We start from the raw sequence: 20,221 nt of genomic DNA, 5'->3' as shown, positions 1-20,221 counted from the left end.
CATGCATGCATTTAGTATGATGAAACTGCATATTTCAAATCAAGACCAACTGGACCAAATAATCTGAAAAATCTGCATGTAATTTATTTCGTTTATCATTGCTAGTAATTGATTTTTCAAAATCAACGGAAGCTTAATATTTGTGTAGTAATAAATATTTAATACATAGTTAATTAATAGCTACATAACGGCGTTGAAGATTTAATCCCATACGTTGATAGCGTTGAGCTTATATACTGTCCCTATACACTATTATTAATATCAACCTTAGCTAACAATTTATTATTATATGTTGTCTACATAATTGAGTATTCTTCTATAATTAATTATATATGTATGTATGTAAATACTTGGCATTTTGTGAAGGACAGATAGGAGTTAACAATATTGCTAAACAATTTCTACTTATAGGTAAATTTCACACAAGTAACACTGATGACGGATGAGCAAATATCTTTGGTTTTTATTATTAGTTTCATTATTACGTTTCGTTATTCTTTTGTAGAATTTCTGTACCATTCTTGATTTATTATTATCGAATAATCGTGTCAATTCTACTTTTATACTCGTACAGAAGACCGTATTACAGCATTATTTCGAGGTTCTCTAGTATATATATTTATGTATAAATAATTTATACATAAATACAATACAATTATTGTATTGTATACATACACACATGTTAACATTCATAAAGTCAAAATCATTCTCAAACTCACGAACGACTAAGGAGCGGTTACGCTGTATGAATAAAAATACAAAATTGAGGTTTAGTCGCCAAGTAAGAATTGTCATTCTCTAATTTGCACTTCCAAGCCTCTAAATTTCGCATTCGCAGTGAGTGGTGACATTAATGTTCTGTAAGACTATGCCTATTTTTGACTATGTCGTCATAAGTACTTTGTTGGACAATTATTGAATGAGACTTTCTGGATCTTCCTTTCTTAAGACGTATGCGCACCAGTATGCAACATTGAAAAAGGCGAATAATAATGGAAACACAATCCGTGCAATGACATCAATTCTTTTAGACCTCGATGGGAATCGTGACAACCAGGTTTTCGTACATGATGCAGTGCTGAGGATGCCAAAATGCAATGGACACGCAGGATCGTCACCGCTTGTCGAGTCGAATCCCACAGTACTATTTCGGGCCTATGCACATACACACGTACATATATCAAAAGCTTTTCAAAAGCAAAAGTTTATGCAAAAAATTCCATGATATTTCATAATCACATACCAATGCCATTATTGGCTTATTAGAATTTGGAGTTCTTGAATTAGCGGCCGCTTTCTGTTAAGCAATTAATAATGAGATTATTGTTATAACTTATATGAAATGTAAAATTATCAATTATCATTATATAATCGCCCGTTTATAATACCGCTGTCTCCATTGCTGCCGCTTGTTCTGCCTCCCATTGTTTCCTCTGCTTTATAACTGCTGACCTATGCTGATCATTTCTGCTGGCGTAGTTTACGAGTGCTACAAATTCAGTAACAAATTAACAAGAATTTTTAGGATGCAATTTTTTCTTTAAATCCTCACCAAACTCCAATAATGCACCAAAGACGAACGTTAGGCACACACCAGTCCACACGTCCAGGGCCTTTAATTTATTGTCAAAGCACATTCAAACATATAATAAATATCCTCCAACAATTACAAATTAAATTTATGAAAAAATAAAGACTTGAGGAAAGTTTTCCCATTTGGGACAATTTTTATTTAAAAAGAAATATTGACGCACGAATAATTCAACTATCGATGACTCCAAATTTTAAATGATACCTCTATAACCAAATATTTAAACAGTTTTACCTTGGTATAAGACACCGGTGGGAGCTTTTGATTTATACCCGACGTTTGAGTAGCCATTGTTAGAAGTGTGGTGACACCAAGCGAGACACGCGCCTGAAAAAAATTTGCCACTAATTTCATATCCCAATAATTTTTTTAATACTGTCGTTAATATAATAGTATGGAACATTATTCATTTGCGTGAGTATAGAATTACGTGATTACCGGAACTGCACCTGCGTCTAAATAGCAAAGAAATATTTTATTCGAAATTATTCATTTAGATATGAAAAATTTGATCAAATAAAGATGCAAAATATAAAACATACCGAGCCAGAAGCTGACCCAGGAGACGATCACCAACATACATCCAGGAATGTAGATTTGGAGCAAGTAGTAACTGAATTGTCTTTTGAACAAGAGATCGACTCTTAGACAAGAGTACGTCCCAGTGTTGGTCACCGAGTCGCAATAGTCTAAAAAAATTAAATTATACTTCATAGATATTAACTTTTCAAGATTCTTATAATAGATTAGATTCCCTGGGAATATGTAAATTCATACCTGTTGTAAACTGTTCCAGTGCAAAACGGGGAAGATGAAGATCTTTGGTGACTTGAACTGGAAAAAATTAAATATGCATGGATGTTGTGTATGTAAGATATGTACATATATGCAGACTCATGGTCAGTAATGTACACAGAAACTATAGAGGGCTTGACTGAGATACATGCGTACATATTTATGCACACAGAGATGAGAAATTTGAAAATTAAAGAAAATTTCAAACCTGGATCATTGCTTTTCCATTTGAAAATTACGTCTTCTGTGGTCCAACCATCTGCACACAATAATTATACGTTTTCTAATGTTTTAAATGTCACCTAATTTTTAAGACCGTACACGAAGCCATTCGCAGAGTGCAGACTTGTTTGTCCAGGGGAAACAACTTGAGAATCATGGGGCAGGACAGTGTCAACGAAATCCTATACAAGTAAAAAAAAACATTACATGATTTAATTTTTGTGCATAGTGTTTCTTTTCTAATATGTATTTACATACCGAATCGAGTAGAGAACCTTAAAGAGAAAGTTTATTACTATTTAGTACTTACAAATATATTTAATCCTTTTTTGCGAACTGTTAACGGGAATCTCACCTCTCCATTAGGAAATATCCGAATATAGACATTGGGCGTAATTATATTGTGCAGATGTCCTTGTCGTTCGTTGGAAAAGAAGAGATCCGGCATCCATACTTTGGCTAGGAATTATTGTTTGAATGAAATATTATCAGCAAAAAACTCGTGAAAAAATCATTAACTTGTAGGAAAACGTCTCAAAACCCCAGTCAGTACCTGAATCTGTTAAAGTTAGATATGCCAAATCCTCTGTAAATGTAATAATTGATCTTGATTAGTAACAAACCAAAACCTCGTTTTCACATGGATGACTTACTGGGCGGCGTTGGTTTAAAGTTGTCAAAACGAAGCCTATCATCTAACCACTGCTCTCTGAATGTGAGTTGAACTGAATATTCCTGTAATCAAAAAGAAGAAAAAAACCAACCTCATTAAAATGTTTTTATCGCAAACTCATGGAAGCATAACTTTCTCTCAAACTTTCTCCATTTACACAAACATATTCTAGCACATTCTGCGTTTCTGTTCTGTTTGTGTGTGGGTCTTTTGATCAAAACCTTTTTAGCACATCCAGTCAACCAGAATTATCACAACTATCATCATCATCATTCATGGCAAAATAGCAGCACAAAAATGCGAATCTCCCAATCTGGAAATTGATTGATTACTACGTTTCTTTACAACATTCGACACAAACAACTTACATAATTATCATTACAATGTGTAGCAAGAAGCTTTATCATCATAATGTCTAAATGATGACATTATAGGAGTGTATACAATGTATTTATATGTCGTTGATGATGTCCTACACTATGTTTAGGGAGGGATATCTACATAGTGAAAGACTGTTCCCCTACCATTCGATCCAAATAATTTGGAAATATTTTTTTTTGCTGAACTGTGATTGAGAGTTGAGGAAGAGAGAGATTCGTTTTTTGTGATAATTTATTTTTTGGGTTTTTTCATTTCTCGCCTAGACTTTTTGATTCCGTTTTTTCTATCCATTTCATTGGCACGTAACGTATACACCGAAAACAGTAGCATAATGTAATTTTATCTGAATGGCAGACAGGAAATCAAGTCAAGTGGTGGAAAGGTAGAGAGATAACTTTCTCTCACCCAAAAAGCAGAATGACTAAAAGAGCGTGTTAAGGGAAAGAAAAAGGCGGCGACGGTAACAACTGGTAACGCCAAGTCGCTGATATAATTTCCTGTGAAGAGGAGAGGAAATTTCATTACGAATATTCACCAAGCAGACGTCGGAATGTGAGCATGTATGTGTAATATGTAAATATATTCAGAAATTGTTCCTGTGAAAATCCATATTTAGCAGGAAATTCAATATTGCAAAATTACATATATCGTGTTTCATCTGTGTAATAAGTTCACTTCAGCTCATTGCACACAAATCCAATTCCGTAAAATGCGAATGCTGCTCTGTAAATTACGTTTTTCTTCAATCTACACTTTCCCCAAACGATATTTCTCTCTGTTCACCGTTTATACGTACCAAGAAAGACAAGTTGATGTCATTTTCGCTGGGATCGTTTGTATCCGAGAGAAGGAAGTCGGTCGAGATATGCACGGTGGAGCAGCAAGGCAATGTTATATTTCATTGCACGATAGACATTCCTGTTTTACATAATGCTACGTTATGCTATACAAACTATCGTTACAATGCAGGATTGCTAGCAATGTCTTCCTTCTTTCAGATTTAGGACAATATAAATGGCGATACAATTCACCTGTCTTGCAGAATTCTACGAGAGACTCGACGACTGGCAGTGCATGGATGTACCAGGACCTTATCTAAATATGTCCAACGTGCTCGACTAAAAGTTATATGACATGCAACGCTGCAGTTAGTTTAGTTGAAGGCTCCACTCGAAAGTAAACTCGTCCCATGACATTTACAAATTTTGCTTCCCTTTCCTTTCCCCCGCTCGCTTAGTAATAGCGACAAATTATTATGTATGATTTTGAAATGGGAATGAATATGAAGCAGAAACAAAAAGTGAAACTTTCTGTACCTGACAGAAACTAAATTGCATTAACAATCCTGCTGCTATTTCTACAGGGAATTGTACCGCATGGACTTGATGCCACTATCGCCAGTCACCACCACCGGCTGGACAAAGTCTGCCAACCACTTTCACTTTCTCTTCCTCTCATTGTGTTTTATTCCATGCAGAACAAAATTGGCACTAAACTACTAAACTACATTACATGCTCTTCATCATCCTGGCCCTCGTTCATATATAATATTTCTTGGTACTACAGGCGAAACCTGTTTGATGCCAAATTTTGTGTGCATGAGGAGTGTGGGAGGTTTACATACAACACTTGCTCCTTTTAATTTCAACACCTCGATCGACGAGTGACCATGTAAAAATAATAATGGGCGAAAACGTTCAAAAACCTGATATACAAGGATTTTCAACACATGGATGTTTGTCTTATAATTTATGAACCTTCCCCGTGCACCTACAGCAAAGTGTCATGCCTAATATAGAATTTATTCCGTTGACAGAATAATAATGGTTTCGTGTGCCAAAGCAGAAAGCAGTGCCAGAGAAAGTAGCCCTTCATCCCGATATCTTGCAAACATATCAAGGAAAACAAAAGCAATCAGCTCGCTAACAGCAAAGCGCAATGCACCAAAACTTTATTATGCATTTGTTACAACACCAGCCAACAGTATGAAACTGAAACTGGCAAAAATATTATGCTGCACTTTATTCCATTTCAGTTATCCCTTCTTCTCGTAGAATCGCATCTCACCATACATGTGCCGAAACCGGAAGCTGAAGAAGAGTGAAAATACCGTGAAGGAGAATAGAATTCGTAGTACGTGGTAGTCAGAGTGAAAGCAAGGATTGCTATATACGTATGTATGACATGATATGTACAATTTCAACCTCCGAAGCTAGTTTCATGGTTAATACTATACTTACATTGTATATAAGTGTAAGACTTTATACGATTTTACGGGTCTAAGGACTTATACTACGAGTATAATGTGTGAGATTGTTGTAATAGATCGATATTCTCTTGAAGAGACACAGAAAACGTACAGATAGAGAGTTCCTCTTCTTTGAAATGACGGGTTTCAAAAGTGAATCGTACCTTCATCAAATACAAATTTAACGCAAATGACTTTGGAAAATGAGCAAATTTAGTATTGATGATTTTATTGAATTTTAAGTTTTCTGGATTTGTGAACGATCCAGATTTGGTTTCTGATTTACTATATTTTCTTCACTTCCTTATTTGCCCTACTCTGACGGGACAGGATGGGAGGAAGATATATTTATATACCTGCATATAGATGACGGTGTAATAGATGTGTCACTGTACATTCTCCTTCCTTCTTCCCTTCCTGTAGAGTCCCAGTAAAAGAGATAAATGCCCATTTATTGTTGTCTATCCATCCCGCCTCGGCTATTATACAGATTTACTCTCCACAACTTGTGCAATATTTTACTTGGTGTCACAGTAAAAATGCTGTCTTCCTCAGTGAGAGTCAGCCTTTGTGTCACTTTCTCCTTGGATTCTGACACTGCCGTTGTTGTTGCATAATAGGAGTGAGCCTGGCGGACATGGTGGATGATAAAAATGGAAAAGGATAATCACAACGTTAGTATAAAGCAGGGATGAGAGGGGATTATTAGAGGCTTGAGGGATGTTGGTTGGCAAGAAGAATTGAGAGAGAGAGATGTGTTACTGGGATTTAACAGTGTTAAGTTCTATCCTATGCTTTGCCAAAAAATTGACACTTCTCTACTTACATACGTACCATCGTTAATAGTCGTATAGAAGGACAATACTAATGCTAAACAATACCGTCCATATGTATATCTTGCTATGTGCACAAAAGAAAGCAGGGCTGATGATGTCCATTCTGTTTCGAGGAATAGAAGGATGAAGGAAAATGAGCAAATAAAATAATCAGTAAAGTGTACATATAATCACTCATAGTCCCCATAAATATAATGCACTTTGTCACCATCAGCTTCTCCTTCTTAGCTGCCCTTCTCTTCCCAGTAATACCAGAATCAATATAATAATGACCAGTAACGGAAAGCCAAATGAGAACAATCAAAGTCAATTCACAACCTAAAATGAAGCAATCCATCACTTTCTCTGCTCGCATTTCTCTAATAACAAATGATGTTCAGGCAGAGTCGAAAGCAGGCAAAGTTCCACTGCCTTCTTGATGAATATATGTAGGCAGAAAATCAAATTCAGTGAGTGAAAGTACCAGATTGAAGTGAAAGTGGGATTCCCTAGGGAACAGACATTTATAATACTTGCCTTCTACCTGTAGGGATTCCCGAGTGGGTGATTTTGCTAACAAAAGGTTTAATCGTTATAGCCTCCTCCTTACTTTATGTATAGCGGATATAGCAGAACTGAACAGGTGTTGCCCCAGACCTGGCTTCAGCGAATTCAAATTTTGCTGAGTAGTTGATGCTACTAAAGGACGAAGGAAGAAGGTTGCCCAACTTATTTGTTTGATTTCATCAAGGATTAATAATTACTATATGAGACTAAAGTGGAGCATTCAAGCTAATCGCTCTATGCATGATGCATACTGATTGTGACAATTATGACAAATCTGCATGGTGTCCAGGAGAAAATTAAGCAGCAGAACTAAGTGCCTCTAGGAAATGGATATGTTCAATTGCTTTTTACAACAAAATTAGATTAGTGTGCGTTCTACAGCACGGTGGTTGAGTAATCCATTAAGGACAATTCTAGTTTTGCTAGATAGGAGGGGTAATTGCAAGTATTGTTCCCGACATGTGCCATATATGCATACGTTGCTAATTATCTTATGTATATCTGTTAGGGATCGGCATTCTACAAGCTAAAATTTTTCCAGATATTAAAATGGTTCCATCCAATTCCAGTAAAACATGATTTGCGCCTACTAAATGTACTTCAAATTTCTGTTCTGCTTGCTTGCTAAGTGCAACAATGCATAATTCAACTTAAATTAACAATTACGTGGGTAAAATCTGGCTAACAATATCTGGCAATAAAGTGCAATAAAAGAACCGGGAACTGAGGTTGTACTAGTGAACCTTTCACTTTATCTTGTCTTTCGCCAACCTTGATTGATTCAACTCATAATAATTGCATTGTACTTTGTTCCCCGAGTTTTTGTGCCCTTTCCTTGAAAATCTCATTTGTTTCCTTGTTTTTATTATTTGCTTACTTTCGCCTTCGCCCACCTCAACTCATTCGTCGTCAATCTCTGCTGCGTGTAAAAGCTATCTCTTCATCTCTCCTTGAGCTGTCACTGTCCATCTTGTTCAAAGATTCATTTCTTTGCTGTCTTTCTTTCAGTCTAGTCTACTACTTACTACGCTACGTAGTGTTGCTCAGTTCAAGAGCACTTTTTCTCCCATTCTATTAAATCCTTGTTACTCTGGGTGAGGGGAAAGCAAACTTTCACCAAATAGCAAAGTGAAAGAAATATGAAAGAAAAAGTGCTTTGCCCTTGTAGTGTTTGATGGATATACTTTTGATAGATTTCAATAAGTTGGGAGGATTGCATCCTTTGTTTTAATTCTTGATGAAAAACAAAAATATAAAAATAACGAAACAGCCGTTTTGTAAGTTTGTATCTGAACTACGATTACTGTCCAATTTGTAGCTTAATTGCGAAAGAAAACCTTGAATACTCGTACATATATTGCATAGTGAGAACACTCATATCCATTCAATACCCTGTGGCCAAGGACCCATGACAAGTGGAAAAGTTAACTTTTGAAATAGTGTGCCTCCAAGTTTTTTTGTACTTTGCTTAAGTGGTGCTGCTGCTTCTTGTGTTGTATGTATGTATTCTAAGGTTGGGAATGTTCCTCCCAAACCTGATACCCTTCTCCATGCATGGGCATCGTGCAGCTCGCACAAAAAAAACTTTTCTTTCTAGCGAAAGTCGTGAAACCATTGGCAAAGTCTTCGTGCGAACACTTTGTTGGTTGGAAGAGATCATTGCCGACTGAAAAAGTGCTCACGTATCGATGCATTTATATGCTCATCATCAATCCATGACGATTTCCCATTCAAATCCAACCCACTCGAAAATATGCGTATGCTCAAGTTATATATGCAAATTAGAACTTGTAGAAATATTCTTAGAGTGCACAATTTTCTACGAGATTAATGGAACTTGGGTTGAAGCACTTCTTTTTATAGCGCTTCCTTTTTTGCACTTCAAAGCAGTGATTATTTTTTAATGTGAGCATGATATTTTTGATTTAGTTGCTACCCTTTTGCTTTCTCTTCTCTCTATTTTGGTACTTTTGTACATCTGCTGGCTGGACTGCGGACCTGATACAGCGATGATGGTCCAATGACGGGGAGCGAAGACGGGAGCAGGCGGAGGAGGAAAGGATGCGTCCCAAGGAGAAAGTTTAGTAGTTGGTGTTCAATTTATCACTGTGAAGGGAACTTTTGTGTTCCCGTGGCAAAGAGCCAAATCCACATTTATATCTCTCTCTCTGCTTTCCCCTCCAAAAAGCAGCCAGCCAGCCTGCCTTGAATTGAAGGACTAGGTTAGGTCTGCATGCATGCTTCCCTTCCTCCTCCTCCTCTCCTCCGACGGCCTTAGATATACATACATAACTTAAAGTAGCCCTACTAGTCAGTCTGTCTCAGCAGTGAGGTCATTAACTGCGCACAAAAAACTGCTATCCAACATCCGTCCATTCGACTCTACTGGTTATACATACATACATAAAGAGAGAGAAGTAGCCTTTCTTTCCTAGAAAAATGTTGAGTTTGTTGGACGGTGAAAGTACTTATATAAAAATAGTTGGATAGGTTTCAATCAGTTGGGTACGTATGGATAGCCTTGTTTAATCGTCTTGTGGTGGTGTCTGATATCGGATATCTTATCGAAACATCTTCATCCCCACTTATCCTCTTCTATCCGCTGCTATGTTATCCTTCAGATTTCTGATCATTACTTCTTGGCACTGTGCGTTATGTTTATTATCCTAATGCGGTTTTGTAGGGAGGGAAAGTCTCAGCCTGCCTCGTCCACAACGCTAATCTAAGGAGACAGGGCTTTTTTCTTTCACTCAGAGAAAGTGAGTGCTCTCTTGAATTGAAGGTGTCGTCGTGTCATAATTACGACACACTTAACAAATTAACTGTCCTGCCTTCTCTTCCTGTTTCATTTTCCCCGCTACTTCCATTATACTTAATTAATGAAACTTTGAAGGACATTCACATTTCGTATGAAACAATGTGTGTTAACGATTCGATGAGTATAGAATTTAATCATAAGCCCGAAAATTCGTCCCTTAATTATCTACAATATTAGTTTAGAATCGAGTGAAACATACCATTTTTACGTCATCAATCCGAGCAATGCTCCTCACAAAAAGATTCACGTTGACCACAGTGGCGCCTGGAACAAGACAGAATACGTGTTAGTGAAAGTGTTAAGTGAAAGCTGCGGAGGTGTGAATCAAGTCAGTTAGTCATTCAATTCACGGCACCACTACTGCGTACGTACGGAGGGGCAGTCGACCACTTTATTCTATTTTATGGCTCACTTAATGACGGCTACTACATAGATAATGCTACTAGCGGTACTCCTGCTACACTTGATTACTTAGGAGGGAGAAAGCAATGGGAACGATGCTCACCTTCACCACCCGCACCAACCGGCCGAATTTTGTTATCATACACCTTCGTGTTCATTACTTTGTCCAGGATGCGTTTCTCAATCTCACGGTTGTTTGGCGCTTTCTGCGTCCCCTCGCTGATGGATGAGTAGCAATTAACCAACATATAATTAACCAACATAATAATTAATTTCACAGACTGATTACATATAAGTACCCGTACATTCCATCCAGTTGAGATGTGAGCAGAGTGCAAAGGAAAAAGTACAAGAACCAAGAAGACGATCCCTGGTCCATTTTCACCCTTTGACTTGGCCCGGCGTGCTTAACTCTGCTGTATTTTATTTTTATTATTTAACCTCGTATTGAGTAGAACAACACGAATTGCACGGCGGAAATTGAGGGAGAATCGTTTCAACCGTTTCTTCTGGGTTACGACATCCTGCCCGAAGCCGTCTCAAGTTGGAGAGAGGAAGGTTGGTGGGTTGGAGAGAAAGTGCAAGTTGGTAGTTTCGAGGGAATGGAGTGAAATCAATCAAACCCTATTTGGTTTGGATGATGACTCTTCTGATGAAGTTGTTGGGGTGCAGGTCACGTCTGTAACCCTATCGAGGCGGAGAGAAAGTTGAGCGAGAGGGTGCCTGATGGTCCTTGCAGCTACTGGTAGTTCCCAGCGGACTGGAACTTTTAACCCGTGGAGGAACCAGGCGAGGACATGGATACGAGGCAGCCTTCCTTGGCGCAAACAACGGGACGACTGAGGCAAGCAGACCAGGCCACCGACACCACATCGCATCTCATCATCGCAAGGGACCTCCCGAGATCCCACCACCACCACCTTCACTCTCGCCAACTTTCTCTCACCACGGCGACTCAGTCCGCTTTCTCTCCTTCCTTTCTGTCGGCTTATTTTCTCCCAGAAAAGCCAAATCTCTCCTATCCTAAGGCTGGATTGGTTACTCCACCACGTTACATTTGGTTATTGGGAGCCTTAACCCCACATTATTATACCTCCTCCTCCTCCTACAACACCACCACTTGGCTCCTCTCCGACAACTGACAAGAGAGAGAGAGAACTTATTACGGGATGAGATGAGAATGAGACGACAGGGGATCGTGCAATTTTAAAATTTCGAGTTTCAAAAGGAAATTGCCTCATTTTACAGAATATTTTCATTTTAGATGGATGTGTATGACCATGTGTTATATATTTTTTTGTTGGATGTTCCACTATAATGATGACGGTGAGCTTTGAACTCTAATTTATTTTTTGTCGAGCCAGACAGCGTCAGAGTACTTTACAAATTCACATTCCCCATGAGACAGATGTGGCTGGCTGGTGGTGGCAGGTCTCGGATTCCCTTCGTTAACCTGGCCCCAGTGGATTTCTGTTTGGATGACTTTCCCTCTTAGCAGGTGGGGAAAAGAAGGCAGGAAAGTTGCGAAGGACGAGGAGGGCGACGGAAAGACAGAAGAAAATCAGACGGGCCGAGGAGAGAATGCATGTATCCATATATGGCAGATTATGGCATGACAAGAAGGGGGAAGAGAATGGAATGTGGTGGTGAACCTGGTGAAGAACGATATTAGGATTTTGGGAGAAAGTTGGAGGAAAACTTGGTTAAATCACGGGTCAGATAGTCACCATATTTTAGAGGTTGCATGGTGAAGTTGCGGTGCACGGAACGGAAATCTTGAGATGCAGGAGGAGAGAGATACATGGATTCATGGTGAAAGCAGCTTGGGGGATTGGGACATGTTATCCTGGCATTATTATTATTATGAGAGACTATGTGCATGCTCATATCTTGGACTATGACATATAAGTATCCCTCAATTCCATCAATTCAAATGTTGGGTAGTAATAATGAGGAAGGCTATCACTTTTCTACTTGTCTTTCATGACCTGAGGCAAAATGAGAATCTGAGATTTTATCGCAAATTGGCTCTCTTGCCCTACATTTTGGGATATAGGGATTTTTTTCTAAAGGCTATTATGAAATCTGGCTTTCTTTCAGGATTGGGTTCAAATAACATGGCCAATTAACTTTGTGCATTATTTTCCCAGCTATTCAGATAGCATATAAAGATATAGGCAAGCCATACATCCGTTATCTACAAGTTTATGGCCACGATGCGTATTGAAAAGTTGTCAAGTAAATAATAACTATAGCACATTGTGATATTATAAGATGGTTATGTCACGTTGTAACACATAAATTAAGTAGTTAGATCAATTAAATTTGATGTAAAGGATTTTGTACATTTTTGAGCATAATTCAGTAACTGTAATAGCTGGCTCTGAGGGAATGTGAGACTAAACCTAGCGCAACTTCGTAATACGAGCAAAGTTGTCATCTCATCATTTTTGTTGCTGCTTCTCTGCCGAAATCAAAGTTCTCATCGAAAACTTTTTAAAAATAGCTTCGACGTTAAATTTTAAATTTTAAAGTTTCGAATAAACAAAATCAATATGCCAGACCATTTGGGCGATGATATGCGAAAAATTCGCACTCCAGAGGAAAAGGAAGAGAAGGAAATCAAAAGTAAGTGCTTACTTCATATTTTTGTCTTTCGTTACTTGAGTCAAGTAACGAAAAATTAGAACGAGGGTCAAGTAACTTGACCCTCGTTCTAATTTTTTAATCGAACAAATGTTTAAAACAATTTGATAAACTAATTTCATACAATGATTTATAGCTTTGGATGAAGGAGACATTGCATTGTTGAAGACCTACGTAAGTGCGAATAGTTGCTTCTTGGTTTGAATTATCAATAATTATCATTACAATTTGTAATTTACAAATTATATCCTTTGTGTAGGGGCAAGGACCATACTCCAAGTTGATTAAGGCTACGGAAGAGGATATCCAAAACATTATCAAGCGTGTGAATGAGCTGTCTGGAATTAAGGAGTCTGACACTGGACTCGCTCCTCCAGCCTTGTGGGATTTGGCTGCTGATAAGCAAGTTCTTCAAAATGAGCAACCCCTTCAAGTCGCGAGATGCACCAAGATTATTCGCGGAGCAGAGGGTGAAGATCCGAAATACATTATCAATGTGAAACAGTTTGCAAAGTTTGTGGTAGACTTGGCCGACTCTGTGGCTCCCACTGATATTGAAGAAGGAATGCGTGTTGGGTAAGAAAACAATACTACTTTAGTTTGATTTATTTAATTATTCTGATCTTGGTTACGACTTGCGTAGGGTTGACCGTAACAAGTATCAGATCCACATACCTCTTCCACCAAAAATCGATCCAAGTGTAACCATGATGCAAGTCGAAGAGAAGCCAGATGTGACTTATGCCGATGTTGGTGGTTGTAAGGAGCAAATTGAAAAGTTGAGAGAGGTTGTGGAGACACCCTTGTTGCATGTAAGTTAATTAAAGTGTCAATTAAAGTCTAAATTTGCATTCATAATAATTACTAACTAAAAAGACTGAAACGTTGTCGTGTGATGTAGCCGGAACGCTTTGTCAACTTGGGAATTGAACCCCCAAAGGGCGTTTTGCTCTTTGGACCTCCTGGAACTGGAAAGACTCTTTGTGCTCGAGCTGTTGCGAATCGAACGGACGCCTGTTTCATTAGAGTTATTGGATCTGAATTGGTCCAGAAATATGTAGGGGAGGTGGGTTAGTTGTGGTGTTTACAAGTTTTGGCTGCATTCTAAACATAACGGAATATTTAAGATAGCGTTTTGTGGCAAATTTATAACAGGGGGCACGTATGGTCCGAGAACTTTTTGAAATGGCTCGCAGTAAGAAAGCGTGTTTAATATTCTTCGACGAAATTGATGCCATTGGAGGTGCCCGTTATGATGATGGAGCTGGTGGTGATAATGAAGTTCAGAGAACCATGTTGGAACTCATTAACCAGTTGGATGGTTTCGATCCTAGAGGAAACATTAAAGTTCTCATGGCCACCAACAGACCAGACACTCTTGACCCTGCCCTTATGCGACCAGGACGGCTTGATCGTAAAGTGGAATTTGGACTTCCCGACCTTGAAGGAAGAAGTCACATTTTTAAGATTCACGCAAGATCCATGTCTACCGAGAAGGAAATTCGATTTGAATTGTTAGCTAGACTGTGTCCCAACTCCACCGGTATATATCAAATATATTTGTCAGCAATTTAAGATATATGTATGCATGCTTATTTAATTCGCTTACAATTTTTACATTGATCAATATAACAATTTGTATTAATATGCAGGTGCTGAAATTCGATCAGTCTGTACCGAGGCAGGAATGTTTGCTATTCGAGCAAGAAGGAAAGTGGGTAAGGAAGCCTTCTATTTTATTCACAACCTTCACGATAATTACAAAAATGTTATTTTTATTTTTCTTTGCAGCAACTGAGAAAGACTTCCTTGAAGCTATCAACAAAGTCATTAAGGCGTACGCCAAATTCTCGGCTACTCCACGTTATATGACCTATAACTAAACTTTAGCGAAACTTTTATATGTTGTTTGTAATGATAACCAATTACTCAAAAAATATTTCTAAATACCCCAATTTGTATTAGTTCAATTCATACTGCTTTAATTTCCCATTGTAAAAACAAAAAGAAAAAATTGTCCATTAATTCAGCACGAGAATTGTTGTGAATTTATAAGGTCATTATTTTTATTGTAAAATCACATGTCCAAATTTTAGGCCAATAAATCCAATACAATAATCAAGAGAATTGATCATCGAAAGATTGGCAAGAAGCTTTTATTAATACAATTGATGAAATAAAACGTGACACAAATATCTATAACATGAAGGGCGAGTAATCATACTGGCAATAACTTCAACAATTGAAGTTATTAAATTAAATTGAAGTTCAATTATTATTTAATACTAGTTGATTTAAAATAAGGACAACTTTAACGCATGTCCATATACATAATATGAGATTAACTTTGTTGAAACAGGTTCTGACTTGTTCAATACTTGAAATTCAAATCACAGAGCAAATAATTGTTACATACAGTATTATAGCCTCGCCGTTATCGAATTAGCACAACATTACATTATTATCCGTATTATTATTATTACTGGTCCTGATGTGATTTATCCTTCTGGTGTACACATAAAAAACCATAATGAACTGGAAGACAAAAGTCACACATGAACACGATACTTTCACTTTTACAATAATACATATTATTTAATTGGACAAGTTAGTTCTGGTCTAATTTGACCGATAGCTGAAGATGAGCAATCAGATCGTCATCCGATTCAGACCACACATCCGAACACTCTGATAAGCTATGATTATCTGTATCATCATTTCCACTCCCTCCACCAAGTTCTAGCATTTGATCAAGTATTTCCCACAGTACAGTCTCCTTTGGATAATCATTGTCAACTAGATTAACCAAGTAGTAGGAGTCAGAAATTGCGTCAATAACTTGTCGAGATCTAAACATACAAAAATTATCATGCATTACTGCTGGACTAGAATTGAGTAAGCATTTATTTAAAAAATCTCACTTTGATCCTTCCGGATATAATTTTCCCCATTCTGTTTGCACACAAGGTTTAAGTTATTTTTGTACCGAGTGAAGTGATATATATATGTGCACGCTTACGTTCTCTCCACAACGCGAAAGCTTCATCCTTCCATACCAAGAATGACTCGGGATCTACAACGGTAGGTTGGATGATTTCTCTTCCAGGAAATACACCCCAAGTAACCGCAATCGGGCATTGTCGATGAGCATTTGTGTAATTAAACTTGCCCTAAAAGAAATTTATTACAAATCATTAAAAAGTTGAAATAATTTTATGTATTTTGAAAAGAAGCTTTTGGTTACATTTTTGCTAATGATGTGATAATTGACTTGTGGATGATTGGCCAAAATACGTTTAAGATTTTTCACATTTTTGGCACAAGTAAAGAATTCCAGGTAAGCCTTTTTGTAGACGTACCCTCCAACCTGGCCCCATCCATGGGTAGGGTCTGAACTTGAGAGACCATTCACGTTGGGTTGCGAGTTAATTGTGAGGACTCCCCTTTTGTTAAGATAGGCGAGTCTCTCTGTGATTTCGTTAGTTTCTGGAGAGAGCTCTTCATCATTCCAAGGAATCTTTGTAACTTTTGAACCACTAAAAGGAGAAATCGAATGAAATTATAATATCACATTGCAATATTCTAAAACGATTTATCAGTAAATATTGACAAATTCTTCATGGATTTGAAGTTACTCACTTTGCATTATCTTCGCCGCTTAAGTAAGCATAAAAGACATCCCAAACATCTTGCTCCGAGTAAAGAGATGGTCCCCACATTTCCAACAATTCTTCCTTTGCACTTTTACTCTTGAGATAAAATAGATAATAGTCCTTAAGCTCCCCAAAAGCAGGGGATTCCGCAGATCCCCACCTGCCATTGGGGAAGTCATCCCAATGGCGAGTTCTATATATTGTCATTAATAAACGTTAATGTTCTACATATTCATACGCATTAAGATGCGTATGAATGTACATATATCTACCTGTAGATGTAAGCGTTTGGTCGTGCAGACCAAAAAATGGGTCGAATTTCTTCTGCACAACGTCGATAATTTGGCACAACTTTCCAAGGGAGAGGACGTTGAGGGTCTGGATTCCATAGGCCAAGCTGTTTAGCTATGGTCATTACTGCAACTTCTCTATATGATTTTAAATTCAACTTGTAAATAAGGATAATCGATTCATATGCAAAATTTAAGTAGAGGAATTAATAGGTACTCTGGCATACGTGTATATTAGTTAATGGATAATAAAATAACCTGTTCAACGTATAAAAATGAACACCAGGTGCAATTCCACTCTGGAACAAGGCTCTAATCATTTCTACAGCCTGATGAATCCCATAATTTCGAATTGCTTCGTCATTGCTCTTAATGGGTTCAATCTTCTCCAATATTTCTGGTGGAATGGACAACTTGCTCAGTTTTACAATGTGTCTTAGGGATTCATATGACTGTATCGGCATAACTCCTGGAAAAATCAATTGAGAAGATACAGATAAATATGTCTAAAAAGTAAAAATTCATTATGTAAAATATTATGCGATTATCTTCTTGCAAATGAAGGATCTTTTTATCGAGCAACTATTTTATGTAACGATAATGCGAATTGAACTTATTAGTAAGGATAATACATTACTTACCAGGGATAATTGGCACCCGAATCCCAATCGCTCGACATTTCTCCACGAATCTTATAAACACTTCGGCTTGAAAAAAGAGCTGCGTAACGATAAAGTCGGCTCCTATTATTTAAACACACGAAATATATATAATTTTTAGATTTCGACGGTTTACACAAAATATTGTCTAAAAAGGTAACTTACCAGCATCCACCTTTTTCTTTAAATAAAGAAGATCGTCATCATCCGAGATGGATTCCGGATGGCGTGTTGGATATCCGGCGACGCCGATGACAAAGTCATTCCCATAATTTGATCGAATATGATGAACGAGTTCGGACCCATAGTTGAAGTGGGGTTGACTTGTTGGTGCGTGATCATCGTTTCGATCTGCATCATGTTATACACAATAAAAATCAACGATCTGATGAGTCATGACGTTGCCACAAGAGTTATTTATAATTATAATACTGTTCAAAGGGCATCAATAAGGAAAATAAGTTATTAAATAACTGGTTTCTCTAGCCATCATCCACCAAGTAATAATATAACATCATCATATCACCACTAAAAAATTGTTGAACCAACTTTGCAATATCCAACTTTGCATGTAGTTTAACCTTCCCTCATCAACTTGCTGTTACCCAACAGAATTTCCTCATGCCTAATTATTAAGGTTAACACACAATGAAAAAATTTCCTCACCTCCTCTCAATGCCAAAATGTTTCTAACTCCTTGTGCCTTAGCCTTTTCCAAATGTCGGTTAATGTCATCCACGCCAGAATCTGAACACGTCATGTGAAGTACAGTATCCAGACCGGAGTAGTTTAATGCGGCCGATGCAATCATAAGGGACGAAGTTTCCGTGTCCCCACCCGGATTACCTATGCATTCATTTATTCATTTATTAATACGTTAATACGTTAATACGTTAATGTATACAGCGTATCAAGTTGGGAAATTTTGCACTATATAATTTGGATGGTTAATTACCTGCAGGATGCCAGGTCACATCTATAAAGAGAGGACCACCATTTCGGAAACGGTCAAATCTGCAAGGATAACAAATATAATTAACAACACCATTAAAACCATCTCACCAAGTAATATACGTACAGATGCACATGCAAAAATGCTCATTAGTATTTACATTACGCTAGTAGTTTGTCACCAACCTTGCTAGGAGGTTTACAGCACCAGACTTTGTTCTGGGTGGGAAGAATTCTAATGAGAAGAATGGGTCTCCACTCTCAATCCTGGTCTGAATCTTTTCCAACAAGGTCTGAAAATTGGACGACGCCGATGTCGACAAACTTCGTCTTCTCTGTTCTCCACCCACAGCTCCGTTGTTCTCGGAAGTGCAACAGGCTTGTTCCGACTCATTATTACCCTGGTCGTGTTTCCCATTATTAATAGAACCACTAGCCCAACTACAATTTGAAGTGGTAGTGCTCCCTACAGCACTTTCGCCCACTGTCCCACTTTCTATAACCATTTCGTAATCGACTTACTAACAGCAAAGTATTCTAAATTTTTAGCTATTAGCTGTAACTATTTTAGTCAGCCAACGGCAACATGCAGAATGTTTGGTATAAATAGAATCAAGAGTTCAAACTGGAGAAAAGAGTCTGGATGAATGGAGGATAGCGAATGCAATATGGATTTGCTTATGTATTATTGGTACTGTATATTTAAGTAATGGGAACGATGCTTCTATGTCTAATATTGTGTATGTAGATGAATGGATGTTGCCTCGGGAAAAATCTGAACCATACTGAGGAAATTCTGTGCATGGTGTGAATTGTAATGGTTTGGTTGGTTTGATCGTTCGATTCCTTACACGTAGGTTTGTGCAATGAGAGGTGCTAAAATAAATAGTAAAATTAATATTGCTGGTTAAAAGAATCACACGACGGGAACGTGGTCGTTCGTACACCTTGCTGATCAATTTATGTAGGACGACCCATATATCTAGCTGTCCATCCAGTCCCAGACACAGATAGCACATTCACCTGTCGTGCATTCGACACATGTACTGAATTAACTGAACCGGCTTTTTATGACCGTCGAGAATAAGTGATAGATAAAAAATGTACCCAACTTAGGATTAACTGCACCGTATACTTACCTAAAGCGTATTAATGCATCTAATCTTATTACAAAGTTGCGACTATGCACGCTTCATTTAGCATATATACATACATGCATTTACTAAATTGTGAAGACGCGATTTAGACCCTTCCCTACAGATAATGCAATTATGAATGAGTATAATATGTATTTATGTATTGGATAACGTTAAAGGCACGGCATTGAACATGGAAATTTGCAACTCTTAGAAGTTTGATACATATGTAGAACCGCATCCTATCAAATTGATCATGTTATAAACAAGGTCAACTTTGTTATGCATTTTGATAGGCTCATACATTTAGATACTGACGAGCAAACCCTAAGTGCTAAATATTGTATGTTAAGTTTCTGCTGTACTGTACTATG

General features: G+C 37.7%; 3 protein-coding genes across 4 annotated transcripts; 1 reads left to right on the top strand and 2 right to left on the bottom strand.

Moving 5' to 3' along the window:
- Nucleotides 1-59: 59 nt before the first annotated feature.
- Nucleotides 60-11,365, bottom strand: LOC110843306 (glutamate-gated chloride channel). Of its 2 annotated transcripts, none has more exons than XM_035848145.1 (17): nucleotides 10,812-11,365; nucleotides 10,616-10,731; nucleotides 10,310-10,374; nucleotides 3,262-3,343; nucleotides 3,162-3,194; nucleotides 2,964-3,067; nucleotides 2,867-2,883; nucleotides 2,708-2,790; nucleotides 2,595-2,645; nucleotides 2,369-2,425; nucleotides 2,134-2,280; nucleotides 2,030-2,046; nucleotides 1,826-1,918; nucleotides 1,553-1,613; nucleotides 1,389-1,489; nucleotides 1,244-1,297; nucleotides 60-1,155 (listed from the first exon to the last, which is right to left on the bottom strand). In XM_035848145.1, the coding sequence occupies exons 1-17, from the start codon at nucleotides 10,889-10,891 to the stop codon at nucleotides 913-915; spliced, it is 1,404 nt and encodes a 467-aa protein (XP_035704038.1). In that variant the 5' UTR covers nucleotides 10,892-11,365; the 3' UTR covers nucleotides 60-912. The 2 variants fall into 2 exon arrangements, with proteins under 2 accessions (XP_035704038.1, XP_035704039.1); XM_035848146.1 differs by having other exon boundaries at nucleotides 10,818-11,364.
- Nucleotides 11,366-12,945: 1,580 nt separating this feature from the next.
- Nucleotides 12,946-15,285, top strand: LOC110842616 (26S proteasome regulatory subunit 7). The gene is made up of 8 exons (XM_022088380.2): nucleotides 12,946-13,140; nucleotides 13,295-13,332; nucleotides 13,418-13,734; nucleotides 13,802-13,970; nucleotides 14,060-14,224; nucleotides 14,314-14,701; nucleotides 14,811-14,876; nucleotides 14,950-15,285. The coding sequence occupies exons 1-8, from the start codon at nucleotides 13,068-13,070 to the stop codon at nucleotides 15,039-15,041; spliced, it is 1,308 nt and encodes a 435-aa protein (XP_021944072.1). The 5' UTR covers nucleotides 12,946-13,067; the 3' UTR covers nucleotides 15,042-15,285.
- On the bottom strand, nucleotides 15,286-20,147 carry LOC110842614 (methylenetetrahydrofolate reductase). The gene is made up of 12 exons (XM_022088379.2): nucleotides 18,898-20,147; nucleotides 18,716-18,774; nucleotides 18,427-18,606; nucleotides 17,926-18,111; nucleotides 17,743-17,844; nucleotides 17,360-17,570; nucleotides 17,084-17,239; nucleotides 16,798-17,004; nucleotides 16,403-16,694; nucleotides 16,178-16,328; nucleotides 16,080-16,110; nucleotides 15,286-16,007 (listed from the first exon to the last, which is right to left on the bottom strand). Exons 1-12 carry the CDS (start codon nucleotides 19,215-19,217, stop codon nucleotides 15,767-15,769), a joined length of 2,136 nt encoding a protein of 711 aa, XP_021944071.1. The 5' UTR covers nucleotides 19,218-20,147; the 3' UTR covers nucleotides 15,286-15,766.
- Nucleotides 20,148-20,221: the final 74 nt, after the last annotated feature.

Source organism: Folsomia candida, unplaced genomic scaffold (genome assembly GCF_002217175.1).
Source record: "Folsomia candida strain VU population unplaced genomic scaffold, ASM221717v1 Fcan01_Sc002, whole genome shotgun sequence".
Lineage (NCBI taxonomy): Eukaryota > Metazoa > Arthropoda > Collembola > Entomobryomorpha > Isotomidae > Folsomia > Folsomia candida.
Note: the sequence above shows the minus strand (reverse complement) of the source record. Positions and strands in the feature narration are given on the sequence as shown.

Excerpts from the sequence above, each read along its gene's own strand:
- LOC110842614 (XM_022088379.2), bottom strand. The coding sequence starts at position 19,217 with ATGGTTATAGAAAGTGGGACAGTGGGCGAAAGTGCTGTAGGGAGCACT. Across the intron at positions 17,571-17,742 it reads TCGGGTGCCAATTATCCCTG|GAGTTATGCCGATACAGTCA; the intron begins GTAAGTAATGTA and ends TGATTTTTCCAG. Across the intron at positions 17,240-17,359 it reads CATTTTTATACGTTGAACAG|AGAAGTTGCAGTAATGACCA; the intron begins GTTATTTTATTA and ends AAAATCATATAG.
- LOC110843306 (XM_035848145.1), bottom strand. The coding sequence starts at position 10,891 with ATGGACCAGGGATCGTCTTCTTGGTTCTTGTACTTTTTCCTTTGCACT. Across the intron at positions 1,614-1,825 it reads CACCGGTGTCTTATACCAAG|GCCCTGGACGTGTGGACTGG; the intron begins GTAAAACTGTTT and ends AATAAATTAAAG. Across the intron at positions 1,156-1,243 it reads ATAAGCCAATAATGGCATTG|GCCCGAAATAGTACTGTGGG; the intron begins GTATGTGATTAT and ends GTATGTGCATAG.
- LOC110842616 (XM_022088380.2), top strand. The coding sequence starts at position 13,068 with ATGCCAGACCATTTGGGCGATGATATGCGAAAAATTCGCACTCCAGAG. Across the intron at positions 13,333-13,417 it reads TTGCATTGTTGAAGACCTAC|GGGCAAGGACCATACTCCAA; the intron begins GTAAGTGCGAAT and ends TCCTTTGTGTAG. Across the intron at positions 13,971-14,059 it reads TGGAGACACCCTTGTTGCAT|CCGGAACGCTTTGTCAACTT; the intron begins GTAAGTTAATTA and ends CGTGTGATGTAG.